At 44.7% G+C, this 25,588-nt stretch overlaps 1 protein-coding gene across 4 annotated transcripts in view; it reads right to left on the reverse strand.

Annotated features, from left to right (window-relative positions):
* Window positions 1–25,588, reverse strand: part of SLC2A9 (solute carrier family 2 member 9) — a 234,658-nt gene that overhangs the window by 179,848 nt on the left and 29,222 nt on the right. For all 4 annotated transcript variants that reach the window (XR_005215825.1, XM_037829396.1, XM_037829397.1 and 1 more), the window contains exons 4-5: window positions 14,001–14,125; window positions 337–482 (exon numbers count right to left, since the gene is read on the reverse strand). Coding sequence is in view for 3 of the 4 variants with exons in the window: in XM_037829396.1 (XP_037685324.1) it covers window positions 337–482; window positions 14,001–14,125 (271 nt within the window). In the remaining variant the exon portion in view is untranslated. The remainder of the gene's footprint in view (window positions 1–336; window positions 483–14,000; window positions 14,126–25,588) is intronic.

The raw sequence follows: 25,588 nt of genomic DNA on the forward strand, positions 1-25,588 counted from the left end.
AACCAACTATATTTGCATATATAAGTTTGTATAAACAAAGAAAAAAGCCCTAAATAGTACCAATGCAGGTGGGTTTGAACATTCTGCAAGGTTTAAATTTGTTGCATATTCTTTATGTCCTAAATTTTGAAAGAATCAAACACAATCAAGGGTATCCACCACAACTTTTTTCCTCTAATAAATATAAGAATTGAAACCCTAGGAAATCCCAGGCTTGGGAACGAGCTTTTGGAGGAAGAGTTCAATTTGGGTAATCCTTGGCCCCTGAGGGACATAAGCGAGCTGAGAAGATGGCATCAGTGAGAACAGCTGTGGTTGGCCGTGAGCCACACTTACCTTTCCCAGCAGCTCAGGCAGGCCCAGCAGCTGCCCAGCGAACACGCCAATGCAGATGAAGATGGCAGTCACCTGCCCCAGAGAGCCGCGGATCTCCTTGGGTGAGATCTCACTCAGGTACATGGGGAGTGCACTGAGGGCAATGCCTGTGAGGAAGCAGGGCAATGGTGAGAGAGCTGCCTTCTCCGAGGAGCACTCTGCTGGTGGCACCTCCCCTGGCCCAGCTTTGCAACTGACAATAAACAGCACTGCAGCTACAGCACTATGCCCTGAATTCTGCACAAAAATGCCAACACTTTAACATGCACTCTATCATTTAATCCATAAAGTATGGCTGGGGTGAAGGGGAGAGGTGGGTTTCATACAGTAAACTTTTGATGACGGTGACGGTGGTGTTGGTGGTAGTAATAGTGGCATTTTTGTTCTCTGGCTGCCAAAGAAAATACCATGCAATGGGTTGGCTTAAACAATGAGGATTTATTGGCTCATGGCTAGGAAAGGTCCAAAATCAAGGCATCATCAAGATGATGCTTTCTCCCCAAAGATTATGGCATTTTGGGGCTGGCTGCTCATGATCCTTGGTCTTTGGCTTTTCTGTCACATGGCAAGGCACATGGCGGCCTCTCCTGGCTTTTCCCTTCTCTTTGGGATTCCCTTGACATTCTGGCTGCTCCCTCTGGCCTTCTCTCTCTCTCTCTCTCTCTCTCTCTCTCTCTCTCTCTCTGTGTGTGTGTGTGTGTGTGTGTGTATGTGTGTATATACTTCCCTATAAGGCCTTCAGTAATAAGATTAAGACTTCTCCTGACTCAGCTGGGCTACACCCTCACTGACATAATCTCATCAAAAGAATTCATACCCACAGGAATGGACCAGGTCTAAGAACAAGTTTTTCTGGGGTACATAGCTCCAAACCACCACAAGTGGTAGCAGTGGTAGTGGTGATGCTGTTGATGATGGTGGTGATGGTGGTATTGGTGTTGGTGATGGTGATAATGGTGGTGATGGTGGTAGTAACAGTGGTGATGGTGGTGGATGGTGGTCGTAGTGGTAATGGTGGTGATGGGGTTGTAGTTGTTGGTGATGGTATTAGTGTTGTTGGTGTTGGTGTTAGTGTTGTTGTTGGTAGTAGTGATGGTGATAGCCAACACACATAGTGCTTCCCAAGTACCCAGGATCCTTCTCAACACTTTAAGCATTATTAACTCACTTTTCACAATATCCCTCTAAAGCAAATGTACTATTATTATCCCCATTTTAAAGATGAGGAACCCGAGACACAGAGACGTTAAGTAATTTGCACAGAGAGGTTGAGTAACTTGCCTAAGTCACCAAGTGACACCCAGAGCTGCACAAAGAGGTTGTTTTTCCCAGTGCATCCCCAATTAGGTCTTCTGATTCTCAACCTTGAGTTTTTCCCACCAGCTTCCATTGCCTCTTTTTCCCCCCAGTCTACAGCATTTCTGTTTTATTGTTTTATTTACAAACAGGGTGAAGAATACTGGGAAAATCAGGGTTTGGAAGTCAGTCTGGGCCATCCGAATGTGGAATGGTTCCTGGGTCAGTCTCCATGAAGGCTGCCTCTTCCATCCTTTTCTTGCCCTTGATAATGGTCCCTTGATTTCTCAGGATAGCCTCACCTGCTGTTCCTAAGTTCTTCCATGAGGGGAGATGGATCCTGGGGGGTGGAGGTGTTAGGAAGCCAGAGCTCTCTCAGTTTGTGTAAACCTGAGTTCTGATCACACATAGGATTTCCTTCTGTATCTTGGGGTCCTGGGCCTTAATGCTGGTGTCACCCACCTGACCATCCTCATATACAAAGAACCATGTGCAGACATATTCAGGCACAGGGCACGGATGCTCCATGCTTCTGGGGGTGCTTACGTGTAATCTCGGTTTAGATTCCGACTGCAGGAACCTCAACTGAATGGACTGGGTCTGGGGGATGGAATTCATCCTGTTTTATCTCCGGACCAGCTCACTCTTGGAGGGCACACTTGCTGTCCTTTTCCCATCCCTGCCGTTTTGTGCAGGATCAAATGCTGGTTCTCAGCGGGGGGGGGGGGGGGTGCGTGGAAGGCAAAGGTGCTGCTGTAGGGCCCCCCAGCCATCCAGAGTGGAGCCTCCTTGGCAGGAGGGCTGCTCAGCAGGCGGGACTGGTGGGTGGTGTGCACGAACTTCCACCTGCTGAGGGGTAGATTGGCAATGGGTGTCCTGTGGCTAGAGATAATCCACTGCAGGAGAGGATGGGCCAGGGGGTCCAGCTTGTCCTCTGCTCCTTGATTTCCAAATGTGAGCCCTGGGTCATCTCCTTGTTGGACAATCACAGCATCCAGAGCTTTCTGAAGTCACTTATAATTCTTCTTTGCATAAATCACGGGACTTGGCTATGGCAGATTATTACACCCTTTGTATAGCACCTTACAGATGAAATCACCCACATATGGCCTCATAACCTTTGAGATAAATTTATATGTTCAGAGAGGCTTATGACAGATTTTTAGGATAAAAGAGTAATAGTTATAAAAATGCTTTACAAAATAAAATATACTACACATGTGGAAGGCCTGTTAGTAAAAATAATATGAAACCTTGTCAATGTTAAAACTTGTTTCCCACTTATTCCTGGGCAGGGTTTTTCTTAAGGCCTTTTAGAGACTGTGAGTCTTTTATAAGTCTACTAAATGCTCTTATTCCAGACAGATTCATGATTTGGTTAGAAAACAGACCCATGCTTGGGGTCAGCCTGCCTCCTGGGGAGAGTTACTGAAATTTACAGGCTGGGAGACCTTGGGTGGGTGAGCTAGCCTCTGCCAGCCTCAGTTTCTCTACCCACAAGATAGGGATAAGAACTGAGCCCAACTTCACAGGGTTGCTGTGAGAGTGAAAGATGTGCTCAGAGCCTCATCCACTGTAAAGTGCTGTACAAATTACTATCAGCAATTATTATTGTCCTGTTTTTTCACCTGATTGTGAGGGCATCAAAAATTTGTTTCTTCATGGGACTGTATATCACAGTGAACCCTGCTGTGGATGAAGGACTGTAGTTAATAGTACAAATATAAGAATGTTCTTTCATGAATTATAACAAACATGTGACACTATTACAAGGTGTTAATAATAGGGTGGTATATAGGAAAATACACCTAATGTAAATTATAGACTATACTTAACAGTAACATGTTAATATGCTTGCATCAACTGTACAAAGTACCACAGTAACATAGAGTGTCAACAATGGGGAGTATATGGGAACACTTTATTTTTTACATGATTTTTCTGTAAACCTACAACTTCTCTAATTTAAAAAATCACAATATTTTTTAAAATTATGCTAGGTGAAAGAAACAGACACAAAGTACTACACATTGTATGATTGCATACAATAGGAAATGTAAATATAAATAAATTTACAGAGACAGAGAGTGGTGGTAATGTGGGCTGGGGAAGGACAGAGGGGTTCAGAGGTGGCTGCTAAGGGGTGTGGGGTTTTTCCTTGTGGAGTAATGAAAATGTTCTAAAGTTGATTGTGGTGATGAAAGGACAACTCTGTGATTATACTAGAAGCCATTGATTGTATGCTTTCGATGGATTGTATGGTAGGTGAATATATCTCAATAAAAGTGCTTAAAAAAAAAACCAACACATCCCCTAGCAAATAAAGGACTGCTTGCACATTGCTTTCTCTTTTGCCCCGGGCATATGTAAACATTCACTGGAGATGGTCTGGCTAAACAACGTCGACTTTATGGCACCTGGCTCTCCCCCGCGGGTATATCCGTTCCTGGTGGGGAGTGAGTGGGTCCTTCCACTATGACACCGGTTGTGTATGGAACATTTCCCTGTGTCAACCTGGATTAAGACAGGCTGGCCATGGGGGACTGACACCCACTAGTGAAGGTGAATTTGCTTTGTCTCTTCTGTATGTGAGTGAAAGTTTCAATCAAGTAAAAATTTATAATAATTTGTTCATTCTTTTGTCTCTCTATTATCAACTGGGTGGCTCGTGACTCATATTAGGCACCAATCTAGGCACATCAAGTTGAATTGAATCCACCCCAGTTGTAAAAATGCAGGGAGACCCTTCCTAAAAAATCAGTAAAGGGAGTGAGCACACACCCCAATTTATAAGTTGAGAATCTCATTCATTGCCTCTCAGCCCAGGCTAAATTCCTCTTATCTGGAAAAGCACATCACAAACCAGATGATATTTGAATTTTTATCCAAACACATACTTGAGAGTATCTGGCCTCATGGAAAAATTGGATGGCCATCAATCACTTTAGCACACTGTTGCTGAGGAGGCTGCCTACTAGAGGGAAAACATCGCACTGGAGTGGATTCAAATCCCAGATCCGTAGCGTCCTTACAAGGTGACCTGATCAACTTCCATAATCTCTCCTAACCTCAGCTTACCCATCTGCAAAGTAGGGCTAATACTTGCTAAATAAAATTACTAAATTAACTTACCAAATGAAAGGCACTGAATGTAAGGTCAGTGGATGGCCACTCCACCGGACACCCAAATTCATATCCACCCAGAGGAATGTGGCTTTATTTGGAAATTGGGTCTTTGCAGATGTAATTAAAATAAGGATCCAGTCGAGATCATCTTGGATTACCTGAGTAAACCCTGAATCCAATGACACGTGTCCTTATAAGAGAGAGCGAAGGACACACAGACACATGCCAGGGAAGACCGTGGGACGAGGGAGGCAGAGGTTGGAGTGAGGCTGCCACAAGCCAAGGACACCAAGGAGGGCCACAGCCACCAGCAGTCAGAAGAGGCACGAGCGGGTCCTTCCCAGAGTTCCAGAGGGAGCCCCGTCCTGCCCACAGGCAGGTTCCGTACTCCTGGCCTCAGGAAATGAGGAACATATTTCTGTTGTTTCAAGCCACCAGGTTTGTGGTTGTTACAGCAGCAACAGGAAACTAAGACAGACACTTAAAAAAAGAGTTAGTTTCCTTATCTTGAGGCTCCCCCTACCCAGTGGGGATAATAAGCATCATTTCACAAAAAATGAGTAAGAACAAATAATGGGCGTTTCCATTTCATTGCTTTCCAGTTTAGGCTACTGCTAACAGTGCTGCAACAAACATTCTTGTACAAGCATTCTGATGCACATGAACCTGCATGGAAGATTATATATATATATATATATATATATATATATATATATATATAAGAATTTCTGGGTCATAAGGTACATAAAGACAACTTCCCCCAAATTATTGTACCAATTTTACCCTTTACCAGAGACATTTGAAAGAGCTTTTGCTCCACATATACACAAATCTTTGACTTTGTCAGTCTTTTTAATTTTAGCCATCATGGTTTTAATTTATATTTCCTTAATTACTGTGAGATTTTTATATATCTCTGTGCCATTTTGTGAAGATGGCTTGTTCAATCTCTTGGCCATTTTTGTAATAGATTTTCAGTCTTTTTCTTATTGATTTCTAGTTCTTAATGCATTCTGGATATGAGTCCTTTGCTGATTTCATTTATTGCAAATATTTTCTTGCCATCCATGTTTACCTTCACATTCGCTTAATGGTGTTTTCTGATGAACAGAAGTCCCTAATTTTAATGTAGTGTTTATCACTCTTTTCTTTTAAGCTTGTGCTGTTTCTATCTTGTTTAAGAAATCTTTCTCTAGAATCTTTCTTCTAGAATATGTATTTAGAGCTATAATCCACCTGGAATTTATTTTTTGCATGGGGTGAAGCAGGGGGGGTCACATTTAATTTTTAATATGAATATCCAACTGATCTGACATCATTTTTGAAAACACTTCTGTGCCAGTTTGAATGTATTGTGTCCCCCAAACGCCATTATCTTTGATGTAGTCTTGTGGGGCAGACATTTTGGTGCTGGTTAGATTTGCTTGGAATGTGCCCCACCCAGCTGTGGGTGATGACTCTGATGAGATATTCCCATGGAGGCATGTCCCCACCCATTCAGGGTGGGCCTTGATCAGTGGAGCCATATAAATGAGCTGACTCAAAGAGAAGGAACTCAGTGCAGCTGTGAGTAACGTTCTGAAGAGGAGCAAGCTTGCTAGAGAGGAACGTCCTGGGAGAAAGCCATTTTGAAACCAGAACTTGGGAGCAGATGCCAGCCATGTGCCTTCCCAGCTAACAGGGGTTTTCCGGACGCCATTGGCCATCCTCCAGTGAAGGTACCTGATTACTGATGGACACTTTATGGCCTTAAGACTGTAACTGTGTAGCCAAATAAACCCCCTTTTTATAAAAGCCAATCCGTCTCTGGTGTTTTGCATTCCGCAGCATTAGCAAACTAGAACAACTTCCTTTCTCCTCAGCTCTACAGCAACATCTCCGCCATAGCTGAGCTGTGTTTGTATGGGGCTGCCTGGGGATTCTCATTTCCAGTCCACTGATCTGTTTGTCTTGGCACCTACACCTCACTGTCTAAACTGCTGAAGCTTTATAGTAGGTGTTGAAGTCTAATATACTAATTCTCCCATTTTTCTTCTTCTGAAAGGTTATCTTGGGCATTCTTGACATTTTGAATTTTCATATAAATTTTAGCACCAGCTGCAATTTCCATTAAAAACTCTGCTTGGACGTTGACTGAATTTGCCTTGAATCTATGGATAATTTTACAGAGGACTAATATTTTTACAATACTGAGTCTTCCAGTTTCTGAACATGGAATATCCCTTATTTATTTGTTTTCTTTAATTCCTCTCAATAAAATTTTATAGTATTTTTCTGTAGAGAAATTGCATATTTCTCATATTTATTTCTAGGTATTTAATGGTTTTTATGTTGTCTTAAATGGTATAATTTGTAAATTTTATTTTCTACATAGGATCAAATTGCTTTTGGTGGTACTGACCTCATATATAGAAATAAAGCTGCATTTAGTATAAGGACCTTGTACCCAGAGACCCTGCTAGCTAAATTCACTTGTTAATTCTGAAGTTTACCTATAGATTCCTTAAGAACGTTTATACATTCATGTTAGCTTTGAAAGACAACAGCTTTACTCTTTTCTAATATTCATACCTTATATTAAAAAATACTTTGTTTGCTTTATTGCATTAGCTAGGATCTTTACTACAAGATTGACTCAAAGTGGCTGAATCTGCTTGTCTTGCTCCTGAACTCAGACACACATCTGCTAACATTTTACTGTTAAGTATGATGATTGATGTATGTTTTTTTAGATACCCTTTAACAGTATAAGAAACATCTCTTCCATCCCTAGTTTGCTAACAAGTATTTTATTTATTGATTTTACCATAAATGGATGTTGAGTTTATGAAAAAACCTTTCTGCCTATATCAAGATAATCATATTTTTTCCCTCGAAATGTGTGCTGTTAATCTGGTGAATTACTTTGATTGAGTTTCAAATAGTAATCTGATTTTCCATTCAAGGTGTAAGCCATCTGGGTCTTGACATATTATATTTTTATATATTGTTGCATTTGTTCGTTAATATTTTGTTTAGGATTTTTATATCTATGCTTACGAATGATATGGCCTGTAACTTTTCTTTCTGGTAAACTTTCTGTCAGGAAATGGCCTCCAGGATATGCTGGCCTTATAAAATAAGTCGGGAAGTGCCCCCCTCCTGAAATGTTCGTATGACATTTGTCTTATTTCTTTCATAAAGAACCCATCTTGGCCTTGAGTTATCTTGGTTGGAAGGTTTTTAATTGGTTAATGTAGAATTAACCAATTGGTACAATTGGTTTTTAATTGGTTAATGTCCCTCCCTCCTGATTCCTAAATACATTAACCAATTAATAATTAGTTCAACTTATTTAATAGAGGACTATGCAGATTTTCTACTGTTTTTCTTAGGTCAATTTTGTTAAGTTTTGTCTTTCTGAGTTTCTCTCCTTTCTTGGATTGTGGTCCTTAAGCCCTCCCAAACTTGGTAGCCCCCTGACATCCTTAATCCATCCTTTTTCTAATTATTTACAAAAGCAGAACTCTTGTTGAATATATATTTAAAAGTTACCCTCTCCTTATGGCAAGGAATTCTCTTTCTCCATCTAATCATCATCCAACAAATATTTCTTCAGTGTAGACTGCAAGGTAGTCACTGTATGAGTCACTGAGGCAAGACGCAAAGCTTTGCCATCAAGTAGCTTGCATTCTGGGGAGGCTGGTATAGGAGGGAGGCTGAGCAGAAGTCTGAAGAATATGCAGTATGCTAGGCAGTGATAAGTGCTCTGGAGAAAAATAAATCAGGAGAGGAAAAATGGGGCCCATCCAGGGTGGGGAAGGTTGCAATATTAAATAGGATGGTCAGGGAGCTCGGACCATGGCAGAAAATGAAGGAATACCTCCTGAAGACGATGCAGGACAGTGCAGGGCAGCCTGACACCTAAGAGCTCCCTGGTTCCTCTTAGCCTTGTAACTTGGAAAGAGCGCGGAGGCAGGTGGCTTGGGCTGCCATCCAGCACAGCGACATCCTACCCATGAGACCTTGAGCAAGTTACCCAACTCTCGGAGCTGCCATCTCCTCTCATGTAAATACAGGAAAGAGTCCTGATTTTAGGAGGGATGTGATACTGAAGACAGACACACTCACACACACACACATACTATAGCAGTATCTGAGTAATTAGACTTGAAATAATGGTAGGTATCACTGTCTCTACTCTGCCTATGAGGAAACAAAAGCTCAGAGGAGTAAAGAAATGTGTCCCAAGTTGCCCAGCCAGTCAGTGGCAGGACTAGGACTAGACTCCATTTCTTCTGAACACTTTACTCTCTCTTCCTCAGATGTTAACATTGGTCCAAATAATAATAATTAATTAATATTATTAGTGTTTTATTAGTTTCCTATTTCTGCTGTAACAAATTCCCACAAACTTATGACTCAAAACCACACACATGTACTGCAGTTCTTTAGTTCTTTCAGAACTCGGAAATGGATCTCACTGGCTGAAATCCAGGTGTCTGCAGGGCTGTGCTCCTTCTGAAGGCTCAAAGGGAGAATCTGTTTCCTAGCCTCTCCTAGCTTCTAGAGGCTGCCTGCACACCTTGGCTAGTGGCCTCCTCCCATCTTCAAAGTTCCGACCTCTGCTTCCATCATCACAACTCCTTCTCTGGCTCTGCCCCTCTTGCCTCCCTCTAAGGGCCCTTGTGATTACCCTGGTCCCACCGAGATAATCCAGATTCTTTTCCCATCTCCAGATCCTTAACTTACTTCCATCTGCTAAGTGTTGCCATGTGAGGTAACATATTCACAGGCTCAGGGATTGAGATGTGGACATCATTGGGGTGGGGGTGGGGGCAGTAGGCAGAATAATGATAAATAATAGTTTGCTCATAAGCCTGCACCCTAGCTGTGAGCCTGTAGCAAAAGGTGGGGTAAGTCCCTGGGGCTTGACACACATGGACTGACTTCACCAGCCAGGAGGGTCAGTACTTCTGCACCACACCTTTATTTCTCAACCTCCTCACCTGTGACATTAACTGATGAGCAAGCATTAAAGCTGGGAGTTGTTCTGTGGTCAGAGCTTCAAGAGCTCACTCATGGAAGTAGCTCTCTGGTGGGTACATGAAGGAGTCAAAGCAGATTTTTAGAGCTGGCGGAAACTTCAGCTACCACAGGTCACCTCTCTGTCTTCTCCAAATAAGAATATTGGGGCCCAGAAAGACAAAGGACATTCTCAAGGTCACTTCTGTGGTAGAAGTAGAACTTGAAACTACATCCCTCCCTCCTGATTCCTTGTCCTCCCTTCATGCTTCTCTAAATACGCGGTGCTCTAACTGGTCCCCTGGAGTCCAGCTACTAGAGCAGATGTGAACTTTCTCCCTTGGGAGTGTGCAGCACTGGGAGGGCTGTGGCAGGGAGATGCCCAACAGAATCTTCCACAAACACAGAGTATCTCTGGACTCTTCTACTTTGACTTTAAAATCTGCATGAATTTCGCCTCCAAAACCATCCTGCATCATGTTTGTTTCAATGTAAAAATAATGTGTTTGACTCCAAACCTTCTAGGAAAAAGGGCACCCCAGGGAGTGACCCTATGTCTCCACTTTGGATCCAAATATTCCATGAGAACCCAGTTTGAGCAGCAGAGTCTAAGAGACATCGACAGACTTACCATTTGGCTTTAAATTATTTATTATGAGCTGGGAAGCCATTCAGCTCATAATAAGCCATTTTCTTTTATTTCTGACCATTCATTTCACCTTAAATGGCCTCAAATTTCTCTTTCTGCTTTGAGAGGACTAGATGAGAATACATGGCATAAAATCTCCAGGTCCTAGCCATTCTCTAATAAGCAATGTTCCAGAAGTCGGGAGGAATCAATTTTTAATCCCCTTCTTGACCTTCTCTTCTCTTCTCTTCTCTCCTCTTTTCTCTTCTCTTCTCTTCTCTCTTCCTCCCTCCCCACCCCATCTCCCTTGTTTCTTTTTAAAGCGCTCATAGGGAAAAAGTCTAAAAGATATTTATTTTGAATGCATAGGTTTGTAAAAAATGGCATCTGTCTTTAAATGCAGCTTCTTTTTAATTAAGGAAATTCAGAGAGTCACCCGTGATGTGCCATAAGTGTCAGCTCCCTGAGAAAAGCTACACAGCCAAAGCACAGGAAAGAGGCTAAATGGTTAAAGTACAAAACCACCAGAAAGAGATACTCTCAGTTGCCTCCATTAGGAAAGAACTTTCAAGGTCAAAACCTACAATCATTTCCACTCTTCCTCCCAAGTAGGAAAACTATCTGAGTTCAAATCCTGCATCTGTACCTTATTAATTGAAGATAAAATAATAATAACAACAATAACACCACTATTCCTGGGGTTAAGGGTGGGGTTTGTGTACTATTTGCCTTGAACTCTACTAAGTGCTTCACACGTCAAGTATAACATTTAATTTTACACAACCCAACGAGAGGTTTATTATTAAACCTTTTGCCAGATGAGAAAAAGTAGACTGGTGCTGCAGTGGCCCCAATGTGTTCACCCTCCCTGCAGACACCTCCTTGGGGAGCTAGTCCCCTTCCACACTAACTCTGCACCTGAGTGTGTGACTTGTTCATTAGTAAGTGTGTTACAAGCAGAAATTTGAAAAGGGCTTGGACATTAGGACTTGTTCTTCTCATAGCTCTTTGAACCCCTGAGAAGTCCACATGAAGAAGTCCAGGGTACCTCATCAGAGGTTGAAAGACCACACAGAGCAGAGATAAGCTGGCCCTGCTGAGACCTCCTTAGACCAACCAGCCTGTCACCAGCCAAATGCATGAGTGAGGCCACCTGAGACCACCACCCAGCCACGAGCCAACAGGCAGCCACCCCAGGCACGTGGGTGAGCCCAGCAGAGATAAGCAGAGCTGACCCAGGTCAGAAGTTCCACTTGGCCCACCCACAGAACTGGAAGTCCAATAACATGCTCATTGTTTTAAGCCAATAATTTTGCTGTTGTTTTTTTTTTTTTTAATGCAGCAAATGCTAACTGAAACAGACTAGTTTTTTATGCAGCAAAAGTTAACCAATACAGACTAGTTTTATGCAGCAAGAGCTAACTGATACAGACTAGTGATTACCTAAAAGGTACCTAAGTAATTGGCAAAGCCAGACTAGGTAATTGGCAAAGCCAGACAGTCTAAATCCAGAGCCCTCACTCCTGATCACTTTGCTGTTACATTTCTCTGAGTCTCATGCAAAATGAGGATAAACAACATGACTGGTCAACTATGAAACATTACACAAACACCATTATTTTACCAATAGTCATGATTCCCATAGCCATCTCCCTTATACTTGACTATTGTATTAGTATTAGCTCTATACCCTGGTTACATAACACAGGGCCTGGTACATAGTAGGTGTTCACACAAGTCTCCTATTTCTGCTGCAACAATGACACATACTTGGTGTCTTAAACCAACACCCATTATTATCTTACAGTTCTGGAGGTCAGAAGTCCAAAACAGTTCTCACTGGGCCAACCTCAAGCTGACATCTAGACTGCATTCCTTTCTGGAGGCTCTAGGGTGGATCTGTTGCCTTTTCCAGATTCTATTGTTGCCTGCAGTCCTTGGCCTGTGGCCCCCTCCTCCATCCTGAAAGCCAGCAATGGTGGGGTGAGTCCTTCTCACACCACCCTCTCTCTGACTCTTTCTTCTGCCCACCCCCCTCCACTTTTAAGGACCTTATGACGACACTGGGCCCACCCAGTAATCCACAGTAATCTCCTTATTTTCCTTATTTTAAGGTCACTAAACTAGCAACCTTAATAGCATCTGCAAATTTATTTCTTCCCTTGCTTTGGAACCTAGCCTATTCACAGATTCTGGTTTAGGATGTGGTCATCTTTCAGGGGTTGCTATGCTGCCACCATAAATATCAAGAATGAGGAGTAATTTCATTCAGAATTTGCTTATTCTCCTGTGGGACAGTCTGGGTAATCACAAAGCCCTGAATGATTTCCCCCAGCAGACAAAGATCTTCTTCTTCAATTACCAAAGGAAGATAAGTCAAAAGTCTTTGCTGACAAATCTCCCGTCACCTGGCATTTTTTCCAGGCCCTCACTAATCCCAAAGCTCCCACGCTCTCCACACGACCTTAAAAGTAATATTTTATAGATTTACGTATTAAGAAAATGAGAAGCATTTTTAGTAAATACTTCCCTTTTTTTTTGTACAATATGTTTTTAGTCACCGGCTCTCACCTGCCTGACCCATCACATCCACTGCCACAGTCTTGTCTCAGATATGGGCTATGTACGGCCTCTAGACAAAGGGTTCCCTGCTCCACTCCTGCCCACCCACTCACCCTCTCTTTACACAGTAGCAGGAGGAATCATATTAAAACATAAACCAGTCCACATCATAGCCTTCTCAACCCGCTCCCCCTGCCTCCCCGTCACACTCAGCACAGATCCACAGATCCTACAAAGTCCACGTGGTCTGGACCCCAGCTCTGTGCCAGCCTTTCGCCGTCTGCTCTACCTGCACCCACCGAGCTCCAGCCACACTGGCCTCCTCCCCTTTCCTTGAACTTGCCGGTCCCAGTCCTTCCGCAGGCCCCTGGCCTCGTCTCCCTGCCAGGAGCCGAATTCCCCAGATAGTCCCTCGGTTCTCGCCCTTGCCCCACTCCACTCCCTGCTCTTGGTTTCCTCTGTGTGGCTGCCCCGACGGGCCCACCTAAAACAGGCCCCACTATCCCCCTGCCTGGCTTTGTTTTCTTCCCAGGACTTCCTCCAGCTACTCTTTTCATCTATGTATCTGTCCAGCCCACCAGAGCGCCAGCTCCAGGGAAAGGGGCCGGGCATTTTGTTAACCACTGTGATCCCGCTGTGCAGAAGAATGCAGAGCACAGCGAAAACTCCACTAGTCCTTGGTGAATGAATGAAAGAATGAATGAGTCAGAGGCCTCAGGACACACAACTCTCATGAAACCCCCTGGAAACCACAGACAACTCTGGATATGGGTTCTATGGCAAAAGTGACAAAGCAGAAGGTGTTACATGCTGAAAAGCATCTGGGCCTCTGGGTGGGCTTGGGCCCCACCTCCCACTCACCATTTCTCCAGGACCACTGTGAGTGGCTGTCCCACTTTAGGCTGGTGTCGAGCATCCTCGGCCCCCCAGCCAACTCATTGCCCTTGGGACACCTCAAATACCTCTGAGGGATGTGTTTCTGACCCTCCCACCCCAGGTGAAGTCTCACCTCCATCCACGCCCATGAGGAAGCGTCCCAGGATGAGCATTTCAAAGGCTCCAGCCAGGAGAGAAGAAGCCATCAGCAGTGCTGCGGAAATTGCAAACGCATTGTTGACCAGCAAAGTGTACTTCCTGGAAGAAAAGGAGGGCTTGGTGAGGATCAGCCTGCAGTGAGGCAAGTCACTGACCTGTCCGTCCCAGGAGCAGAGCCCAGAGCAAGACTCGGGCATGGGGAAAAGAGTGCTGGCTTAGGGGTCAGAAGTGGAGATTCAGTCCCCCCACTGCCACCTTTGGGCTGTGTGTCTTACGATCCATGAGACAGGGTCCAGTCAGGAAAATGGAAACCACTCTGGTTATTTCAACCCAGAGAATTTAACAGAGGGGCTTGGTTAAGCAGCTGGACCTCTGAGAAAGGGTCCTACCAGCAGGCAGTAATAGCTCAAGGGCTTGGGTAGGGGACCCCAAAGAGCTGGCTCGGACTTTTGGGGAAGGGGTGCTAGCCAACGAGTGTGTCTCCTCCAAGGAGCACCGTGTGTGAGTCTATCTCTGGAGTGTGGACAAAAGCTGCAAACCGGAACCAACTGCCACAGCCAAGGTCATTGCTGGGATGACCCTCACAGGAACTTCAGGTGAATAAAAAGAAGCAAGTCCTTTCTCCCTCCTCCTGCCTCCCAGACTCCTTCCAATGCCCCTGCTGATGGATTCTAAGAAGCTGCAACTAACCACTAAGGACAAATGAGGCTGGGGGCCCCAGCCCCATCACCATTCAGCAGAGCACAGAGGGGTAAGTTTGGAGCGGACAGATTGTAACTTGATGACCTGCATAACGTCCTCCCATCTTCCTTCCCTCCCTTCCTCCCTCTCTCTTTCAGTGGCTCATAAAATGACAATGCTTCTTATACCCAACAAATCTTGGATTCGATGAAACATGGTGCTCAACATAAGGCTGGAATAATCCTCTCAAACAAAGTCAAGCACATTCTTATGGCATAATTACTACTAACTGTGATGTGCCAGGATGGCTAACACTATTTTGGGAACGTATCCCTAAGATGTCATAGTTGACACATATGGCTTGTTTGGTGGCCTGGGGATCTGGTATCCTGTACCAGCTCTGTTTTTATCAGCTAAGTGACTTTGTACCTCATCACCCTATGTTTTCCTGTCCTCATCTGCAGAATAATCATAACGGCTCACCTTAACTGAATTTCACCCTTGCTCTGAGACAGACTTTGTTCTAAGCATTTCACACGAGTAGCTCTTTCAATCCACAAATGACCCTAGGAGGTAGATAGTATTATTATCCCTATTTTATAAGTAAGTTAACTGGGACACAGACAAATTAAAAAATTTGATTTAGGTCATATAAGTAGTAAGTCAAGGAGCTGGGGAAACATCTTAGCCTCCAACAGGTCTTTTTCCCCCTGAAGACTCAATGAATTAACAGATTTAAATTGTTCTGTAAATTGTGAAAAGCTAAGGATTTGAAAGCAGACTTTTTAAAAATTACTTCTAGGAGTTAGATAGCTTGACTTGCAGGCCAGAGCTCTTTTCACTATTTCTGACTTTTCTCGAGCTTTCTGTTAACTTTTTTTCCCTTCCTACATCCACCTGGAGATTCCTAAAGTCACTAATTTTTGTGGTTCATTGATTGTGGTACATATTGCCCATTGCAGCATCCTCTAGAATAGCAAAAAATGGGAAGAAACCCAAGTGTCCATTAATAGGGGGCTGCTTAAATAAATTACGATACATCTATTCATATAATGGTATATTATGCAGAGATAAAAATAGGTAGATTTCTATATTCTGTTATGGAAAGATCTTTCAGATATATGAGTTAAGTGCAAAGAAGTAAGGCACAGAACTTTGTATAGACTATGCAACCATTTGTGTAGAAAACGAAGGGGTGTGCATATACATGTGTGTGTATGTGGAGATAGGCACAAGCCTTGGGAAAGACACAAAAAAACTGGTAATACCGGTTGCCTCCAGGAAGGGAACTAAGTGGCTGCGGCTGAGGACTGAAATGAAAATAAAACTTTTTCCTTTATATTCATTTGGTCCTTTAGAAAGTTAAGCCACATGAATGTATTATCTTTAAAATACAATTTAATTTTTAAAACTTAATCTAAACGGATGTTATTAGGGGGGAAGGAAACTTATTCAGCACAGTCTTAAAACAAAAGTTCCATTCAAGACTAATCTTCCTTATTCTGATAAAGAAGATGACAGACTCAGGACTCAAGAAAAATAAGCCTGAGGGTGCTAACTTCTTTTACCCGAGAGCTCAAATTGCCATGAAACAATCCTCACCCCCATAGCACGGCTTGGTGCCCACAGCCCTTTCCTGGGGTCCTCTTTGGAACCGACATGTCAGCCTTTGAAGAAAGCAGGTCCGTGGTTGGAAGGAGTGGTGGAAAGGCGAGGCTTGGGAGCCGCGCAGACCTGGGCTAACAGCCCTTCCTCACGGCCCTCACTGTGGGGGCTTTCACTCGTGTATCCATTCAGCAAACATTTAGTGAGTGCTAGACATTGTGTACACCGCTGTGAACAAGAGAGTTTGCAACCTAGTTATGGACACAGACATCAAATAGATTGTCAAGGAGCGGCCCTTTTGATTTCTATGAAATAAATGCTTAGATGCTATGCGAGTGTATAACTGGAAACTGAGCCTGCCATTTGCTTCTTTGTTCTCAGATCCCTTCTTCTTTCTCTGCCCTGCTCTCTTTCAAGGCAACTACATCTCCCAGACTCCTTTGCCTTCCCACTTCCTGGTAGGATTGGCCAATGAGAGGCCTGATGTAAGTCTGGAGGGTGGGGGAAGGGGAAAAGCCAGGGCATTTTCCTCCCTCTCTCTGTGCTTCTGTGGCAGCAGATGTGTCTGCTCTATGGCCCCAGCCTTCTCTTTGTAGTCCCAGCAACCTCCCCTTCCTCTAGGCAGTCCCACCGTGGCCCTGGCTCCTAGAACCCAGTAATGCCACCTTCCCCTTTGGCTTTCCATCCTGGGGGTGACATTGGCTTATCTGTAAAATAAATTTTTTCCCACGAGTCAAAATATTCTCCCTATAGTGCCCATCAGTGGGTCCCAGTTTACCCCTGAGGCCTCTTAGGACAAATCCGTGTTGGTGTAGAGTCTAGTGTAAGGTAAGTTGTGAAGATACTGTTGACAGAGATAAGACAGGAGAGGATTGCTGTGTGGTCAGATTCTGGGGGTTCCTGGATATTGGCCAAAACAGTATGTTCTCTGCTCTACAGGTAGTGAGCGATAAAGGGCTTGATTGGAAATAAGAGCTTGACTTCTAGTCCCATACGTTTTCTACTCTGCTAGTTCAGGTAAGTGCTGATGGTGATTTGGACCAGGATGGTAGCAGTGGAGTTAGTGAGAAGGAGGGTCAGATCCTGGCATATTTTGAAGACAGAGTTGATGGACTTTCCTGATGGATTGGACAGAGACAGAGAGAAGCAGAGCCAAGGACACCAACCAAGGGCTTTGGCCTCAGCTCCTGCACTGGGCACGATGGTGTAGTTTGTGCTATGCAGAGAAGGTTGAAATCGCATTAAAGTCTGACTTGAAACATTTGCAAGTAGGGCTGCACACCGTCTAAGTGAGTTCATCATATTAATATATTCCTTCCCAAAATAACCCCAGCCTTATTTGCAAATAAGTCACAAAGCTGACTCACTTGGGCTCAGAGATGGGGTTTTAATCATTATGACTCCATTTTTTCCTGGCGATGGGGAGCCACAGAATCAATGGAGATCGGGGCCACACCATTTGTGAGAGAATTCCAGTGCTCCTTGGAACTGGGTGCTAGACATCTGGTTCATGGTTTTGACCTTCTCCAATAGTGTAGAATCCTCCCTGTGCAACCCAAAAGATCACCAGCTCTCAGGGAGAAGGTGCCAAATTCAAGGAAGAGTAATGGGTTGATGAGGAGATGAGAGACCAGGTCCCTTGAGAAATGATCAAAGAAACTGGGACATTTCACCTGGACAAGAGAAGGCTCAGAGAAAGTGTGAGAGCTGCCTTACAATGTGCTATGCTTCAAACAGACACATAGAGCAGGATCGTTTGGTGGAAGATACAGAGAATATTATCTCAGTCTGAAGTTAGAAAGCACTTTTCATTAAGCCCTAGTGAAATGGGGTACTTCCAGAGATACCGGCTTCACACCATACACCCTCCCTACAATTCTGTAGCCTGACTAAGCCTTTAAGACAAGATCATACCACCTTCTGACTGTCTGTCACTCTCCTCATGCCCCTCCTTTCCTGCCGGAATTCCACGGCCCATCATTATAAACATTCATACCCCCTCAATGCCTTTACCCACCCCCCTTCATTACACGCACCTGGTAAAATCCAAACCGTGGTTACATCTCTTGTCTACCTTGCATATTCACCTGCAAATCTCAACCTGGCTGAAGAAAAAGGTAGAAACCTGTTGACTGGTCTCACTTTAAACCCATGACCACCAACCTCGAGTGGACTTCAGGGCTTCTGAGCAACCAACACACAGTTCCCCAGTTCATTCAGTCTCCTGACATTCTAAAGGACTATTTCATATTCCTTCTCTGTCTTCAAAACCCCAACACTCCTCCTTCAACCTCACTCTCAGCCCATGGCTTTACTTTCTATCCCACTGAGAAAGCAGAAGCAATCTGTAGAGACCCTTTACCTGTTCCCACCATATGTACCGCCCTACCTGTATCTTAGCCCATACACTCTGTCTTCCCTCCTGTTCCCACGGATGGACTGTCCCTACTTCTATCCAAGACCAATTCTTCCAATATTCACTAGTTCCCTATGCCCTGTCACCTAATCAATGACGTTTTTTTGCAAGTTCCACCTCTTGCTCCTGGCAATCAATTTTTTCGTCTCAACTGGAACATCTTTTTTAACCTGCTATTATAGTTCCCATCTTAAAAAAATGTACACACACACACACAAAACTTCTTGATCTCACATCTTCCTTCACCTATCATGCCATCATCTCTGCCCACCTTTATAGTGAAACTTCTCAAAGAGTCAGCTATACCCATTGTCTCCAGTTCTTCTTTTCTCCTCTCTCTTAAATCCACTCCAGTGATTATTTTCCTCTTTGCCCCCTTGAGAGATCTTTTTTTTTTTTTATTAAATTCAGTTTTATTGAAGTACATTCACACACAATACAATCATCCACGATATACAATCCACTGTCCACAGTATGATAACATAGTTATGCGTTCATCACCACAATCTATCTCTGAACATTTTCCTTACATCAGAAAGAACCAGAACAAGAATAAAAAATAAAAGTGAAAAAAGAACACCCAAATCATCCCCCCATCCCACCCCATTTGTCCTTTAGTTTTTATCCCCATTTTTCTACTCATCCATACACTAGATAAAGGGGGTGTGATCCACAAGGTCTTCACAATCACACTGTCACCCCTTGTAAGCTACATTATTATATAATTGTCTTCAGGAGTCCAGACTGCTGGGTTGGAGTTTGGTAGTTTCAGGTATTTACTTCTAGCTATTCCAATACATTAAAGCCTAAGAGGTGTTATCTATATAGTGCATAAGAATGTCCACCAGAGTGACCTCTCGACTCCATTTGGAATCTCTCAGCCACTGAAAGTATTTCGTCTCATTTTGCATCCCCCTTTTGGTCAAGAAGATACTCTCAGTCCCACGATGCCAGGTCCACATTCATCCCCGGGAGTCATACTCTGCGTTGCCAGGGAGATTTACACCCCTGGGAGTTGGGTCCCATGTAGGGGGGAGGGCAGCGAGTTCACCTGTCGAGATGGCTCAGTTAGAGAGAGAGAGGGCCACATCTGAGCAACAAAGAGATACTCAGGGGGAGACTCTTAGGCACCATTACATACAACTTTAGACTTGAGAGATCTTTTAAAGGTGACCAATAACCTCCATGTTGCTAAGTCCACTGACCAATCTCAGTCCTTGTCTTTATTTCTCAGCCACATTGGACATGGCTGATCACTGCCTCCTCCTTTCGCTCTGTTTCCAGATCTCACGCAATCATTGGGCTGCTCCTACCTCAATGGCTGATCCTTATCATTCCCCAAACCCTGAACATTGGAGGGCTCTGGGGCTCAGACCTTGGACCTCTTCTTTTTGCCCACAGATACTTCCTAGGTGATCCGTCTTGTCTGTCTCGTCTCCTGGCTTTAAGTACTGCCCACACGTTGACAATACCAAGATTTATACCCAACTTCTTGCTTAATCCCTCCACTAGGAGGCATAACAGGCATTTTGAACTTAATATAGCTAAAACCAGGCTCCAAAATTGGTTTTAGGTTTACTCTGTTCTTCCCATGAACTTTCCTATCTCAAAAAATATTAACACAATCCTTGCAGTTGATCAGGCCAGGAATCTTAGCATTATCCTTGATTTCTCTCTCACACACCCCACCCTATAACCTGTTAGCAAGTCCTGTTGTCTCTACCTCCAGAATCCAACCCCGTCTCACTACCTCTCGTTACCACCCTAGCTCAGACCACCTCGTCTCTAAATTGGGTTATTTCAACCTGCTCCTAACTAGTCTCCCTAGATCCCCTGATAGCAGCAAGCCTTTCAAAATGTCATTCAGTTCAGTCCCTACTGCAAATGCTCCAGTAACTTCTCATCCTACTCAGAGTGTGGGTCGAAGTCCTTACCCTGGCCCACGTGGTCCTCAGGATCCAGACCCAGGAACCACCCTGACATCATCTCCTGCAATTTATCTCCTCACTGACTCCACCCCAATCACCCCGGCCCCCTGGCCGTTCCTCCCTCAGGGACTTTGGACTTGCTATTCCCTCTGCGTGGAAAGCTCTCACCCCAGACATGAACATGAGTTACTTCTTTCATTTCTCTGCTCAAATGCCACCTTCTTAGAGAAGCCTTCTCTGAACAACCAGAAAGTGGTGAACTCACTCTGCACCCCCAGCCAGTATCTTCTTACCTCCTCAGTCTGCTTTGTTTTTCTCAATAGCACTTGCCCCATGTCATCGGACACAATATATATCCTTGTTGCTTGTCTGCACACCCCACTAGAGTGTACCCTCCAGGAGGGCAGGGATTTTGTGGGATTTTTCAACCCTGAGTGCTTGGTGCATAATTAGTTCTCAATAAATATCTATTGAGCAAATAGACATATGAATGAATGAAAAGCATGCAAGCAGGAGAGAGATGCCACTTCGGTGAGTTACAATGGAAGGAATTCAATCACCAAGCATTTGTTATTCAACCTTCCACTCATCTAACAAACATTTATTGCTTGCCTTTTGTGTACACGTTGTTGTTCTGGGTGCTGGGGCCCATATATAGGCATGGTTCTTTCATTGGGGAGATCCCCTTCAGGGGAAGAGACAGAAATGCAAGTAAACAATTACAACACAAAATGCTCAGTGATGTTACCAAGGGAAGCAGTAAGTCCTACGTGAGCTCAGAGGAGGCCAATGTCTCATTATAACAGATGGGTGGTAGGCAGCTGGGGCCAGGGGACAAAGGTTTATCATGACTTTTAAACATGCTTTCCCAGCTCATACCTCTATAACACCAAAAGGGTTGTGTCTATAAAAAATAAATAGATGATACAGGAATAATGTGTACCAAAGAAGCTTCATGTTCTGAGTTTGCTGGATCGCTTTGTTTCAAGCTTTGGAACTCTGCCTTCCTGAAGTCCTCTGGTCTTATCAACCACCTCCAGTGTTTCTCCTTATTGCCTACTATGGCTTCCTTCTCCCAGAGTTCTTGTCATTTCTACTGTGCTAAGCAAGTTTTCCAAGCCATCAGAATCAGGGTTAAAACATGTTTCCTGGCTGATATCTCTCTACCCATTCAGATCTCCCTTCTCATCCCCCAGTTCTGTGAGTGTTGGCTGCTAAAGCTTTATGGTTGACCCTTCTCTAGAAGATTGTCTTCTCCCAGAAACCTGAAAGATGCATACCCCTCTGCCAGAGCAGCCTGTAGGAAAAGGCTGATTAATGGTGGGAGGATTCAGCCCCTTTGCCTCCAATAGGATAACTGCGTGGTGTGACATGCTCCAGAGAGCCCTCCCCCACCCCGTCCCAGTTTGGATCAGTTGAGCTCCACCTGAAAGCACAGCCTTGCTTGGCTCTCTCCCTCTTCCTCTTCTACTTCCCTGACCTTAGATGTTGCTCCTGAAGAGCCCACCTTCCAAAAGGGCCTGCCCCGCAATCCCTGTCTCAGGCTCTGCTTCTGGGTAATGCAGCCGAAGATAATTCAAGCCTGAAAGAGGAGATCGCCTTGTGCATTGCCAGCCTCCTCCAGCAGGCATCTGGAGAGATAAAGTTCTTTCCTGCTACTATAAAATAAAGACATATTTTTAAAAGATTGAAGAGAAAAGGATAAGGAGAAAAAGAATGCTTTTAGAACCTGCTCTTTGCCTGGTGTGATGTATGGGATGACAGTTGTTGGTGCCTACTCAATATCCATCTTTTTTCTGGAGGGAGACCCTCGAATTTCCTCCAAGAAACCTTCCTGCCCCTCGTCTCAGTACAGGGACTCTGGGGGTGGTCACCTCCCCATCCCTCTGTGGCTCCGGGGATGGAGGCAGACACAGGCCCAGCCAGATGCAGGATGAAGTGCATCCCCAAAAGACCAAGTTCAAGTCCTAGCCCAGATGTATGCACATGACCTTATTTGGAAATAGGGTCTTTGGAGATGTGAGTAGTTAAGATGAGGCCACACTGAGTTAAGGTGGGTTGAATAACATGTCCTTTTATAAAAGGAGGAGAGACCGAGAGGAAAGAAGTCCACGTGACAAAGGAGGCAGTGATTGGAGTGACGCATCTACAAGCTGAAGAATGCCACAGATCACAGGCAAATGGCCAAAGCTGGAAGAGGCAAGGAAGAATTTTCTCCTACAGGTGTCAGAGGGAGCACAGCCCTATTGGCACCTTGATTTTGCACTTCTGGTTTCCAGAACTGTGAGACTCAACAGATTTCTGTTGTTTTAAGCCACCAGTTTGTTCTACCTGTTATAGCAGCCCTAGAGAACCAAGACACAGTCAACAGTCAGGAATTGGTTGAGGAGGGTAAGGAGCATGAAGTTTTTCTCAGCCTCATCACTAGGGACATTTTGCACTAGCTAACTCTTTGTTGGGGGGCTGGCCTCTTCAGTGTGGGATTCAGCAGCAGCCCTGGCCTCTGCACGCTAACTGCCATAGCACCCCCACCCACTCACCCAGTAGTGACAATGATAAATGTCTCCAGACACTTCAAGTGTCCCCAGGTGGGGCAATATTGTCCCTGGTTGAAAACCACTGAAAGTATGTGACCTCACTCAGATCAATGAGATTCAGACCTGGGACTTTCACGAGAACTAATAGAAGGAGAAGCTTTCCCTGGGCTGGGGATGCTGAGCAGGAATAATGTCAGCCCGAGCTCCTGGGGCCATTTTGCCCCACATGGGGAGACACCGCCTGAGAATGGAGCCAACCCAGGAGAAGCCAGAGCTGAGACATGGAGAAACAGATATTTTATGAAATTAAATGAGCTACTGGGTTCAACTAAATTGTATTGCTGTCAAGTAAGCCAATTGATTCCCCTTTTGGCCTAAGCTGGTATGATTTGGGATCCAGTCACAGGCATTCAGAGAGCCTCCAGAGTGACACCAGACATTCTGTAAATACGATCTCACTCAACCCTCACAGCTGCTTTCTCAGCTGGACTTGCTTCTCTGCATTTTACAGATTTAAAAAGTAGGGAACAGGTCCACTTCCTCTTCTTGTATCTCTACTATTCTTCTGGAATTGTCCAAGCCATGGACTCCATGAGGTGAATATCCTGCATCCCCGAGACCCAGATAACATGGGGTGGCTGGTCTCCAGGGACTGTCCCAGGCCCCTTGTGTGTCCTTGTCCCCATCCCTCTCCCCCTGGCTATGTACAGTCCCACCACTGGACCGGCCAGTGCCAAGGGCCACCTGCCTCTGGGGACCCCAGCTCCACCTGAACCTCTTTCCAGTCCCCTCCGAGTGTGTTCCACTGGGACACCCAGTCCGCCACTGTGATTTCCACCAGCCTCTGGAGTGGAGAGCAGCTTTCTCTTCCCCCTCGTAGCTCCCGTGGGAAAGGAATAAGCAGACACTGAGGAGCAGTTTCAAACAGTATCATGCAGGAGAAAGAGCACAGGCTTTGCGGGCCAACACACACAGATTTCAACTTCAGTGAGAGCTCATCTTTGTAACCTTGGGCACATTGTTCAACTTCTCAGGGCCTCGGTCTCCTCATTTTTAAAACAAGAACAATAATGCCATAGAAAGTTGTAAGAAGTAAATGACCCATCAATATCTAGCACCTGTAGTAGCAGATGGTGAATAACTGGTAGCCTTCATTCCATACTCCTTCTCTCCCCTCACCCCGAAGTTATTACTCAAGCTGATGGTTCATCCCAATTCAATGTTTACTCCCATAATAATAACAAAAGGAACTGAGAGTTGCTTGGGCCTAACAACCAACACACTGTGATCTAATCTCTCTCTCCACCCTCACTTTTCTGGCCTCACTAGGTTGATGTGAGGATTCATCTGTCATTTAGATATTCAAGACGTTTGCAAATACATTTTCACTTTTGCTTGTGTTTTGCCTTTTTTTTTCCTGCTATGCTAAGGTTATTAAAGCCACTATTAATACTCTCATTTTACACATGAGAAAACTGCTAGCTGAGAGGTGAGGTGACAAGGTCCCACGTGACACACCTGGACCCCAGCACTCTGACCCCAAATCCAGTGTGCCTTTCCCTCACCATCTATTTGGATTCAGAACTTCCTTATGTAGCAACCTTAGGTACAAGTGCCCTGGACAGGTGTAAACAGACACAGGCCACAGAGCCCGTGGAGGCAGGGGGCTCTATCTCCATCTAACTGGGACAGGCAAGAAGCCTGTAAGAGTCTGGCTTGGTCAGAGGCTTAGCAACAGCACCACAGGGACCCTGGTCTGTGTCCCGGCCAGCCACTCACCTGTTGTCACAGTCGTGGGTTATGCAGAGCCATTGGCAGCAGAACCTGCTTAGCACCTGCTTGGCTGCAGCCACCACATGTGAGCTCCAACCTGAGCTCAGCTACTGCATGAGCTGGCTGAGCTTGGGCAGATGCCCTAACCCCTTGGAACTTCCAGTCCCCATTTACAGACCCCACAGAGTAGAAAGAATTAAATAAGAGGATGCCTAGAAAATGACAGCCCTGACTACATTATTCAATAGTTGTGAATCCCTGGTTCTGAGTTCCCATGAGTTTTTGCCTGGAGTGGCCTTGGGGACAAGGAAATGGCAGCCCCTCCCCACCTCTCTGGGGTGCCACAGGCCTTCACTACATCACAATGATACTTTTGTGATAACTTCCTGCCCCAGTCTTTGGAAAGCCTGCTCTGAAGTGTCATCAGTTTTAATTTACTCCTTGGTGGGGATGTGAGGACAAGAATAAAGGAATGGGTCGGAATCTTATTAGTGTTTCTGTTGCTCCAGTGTCTGGGTGGTTTTCCTGGAGCCTGGGGAATCTCCACCCCCATTCAGGTCAACACATTATGAAGATTTGTTGAATTCCTTCTATAGAGGGATGTCAAGGAGATGACGTGGAT

The sequence above is a fragment of the Choloepus didactylus genome, chromosome 3 (genome assembly GCF_015220235.1).
Source record: "Choloepus didactylus isolate mChoDid1 chromosome 3, mChoDid1.pri, whole genome shotgun sequence".
Classification (NCBI taxonomy): domain Eukaryota; kingdom Metazoa; phylum Chordata; class Mammalia; order Pilosa; family Megalonychidae; genus Choloepus; species Choloepus didactylus.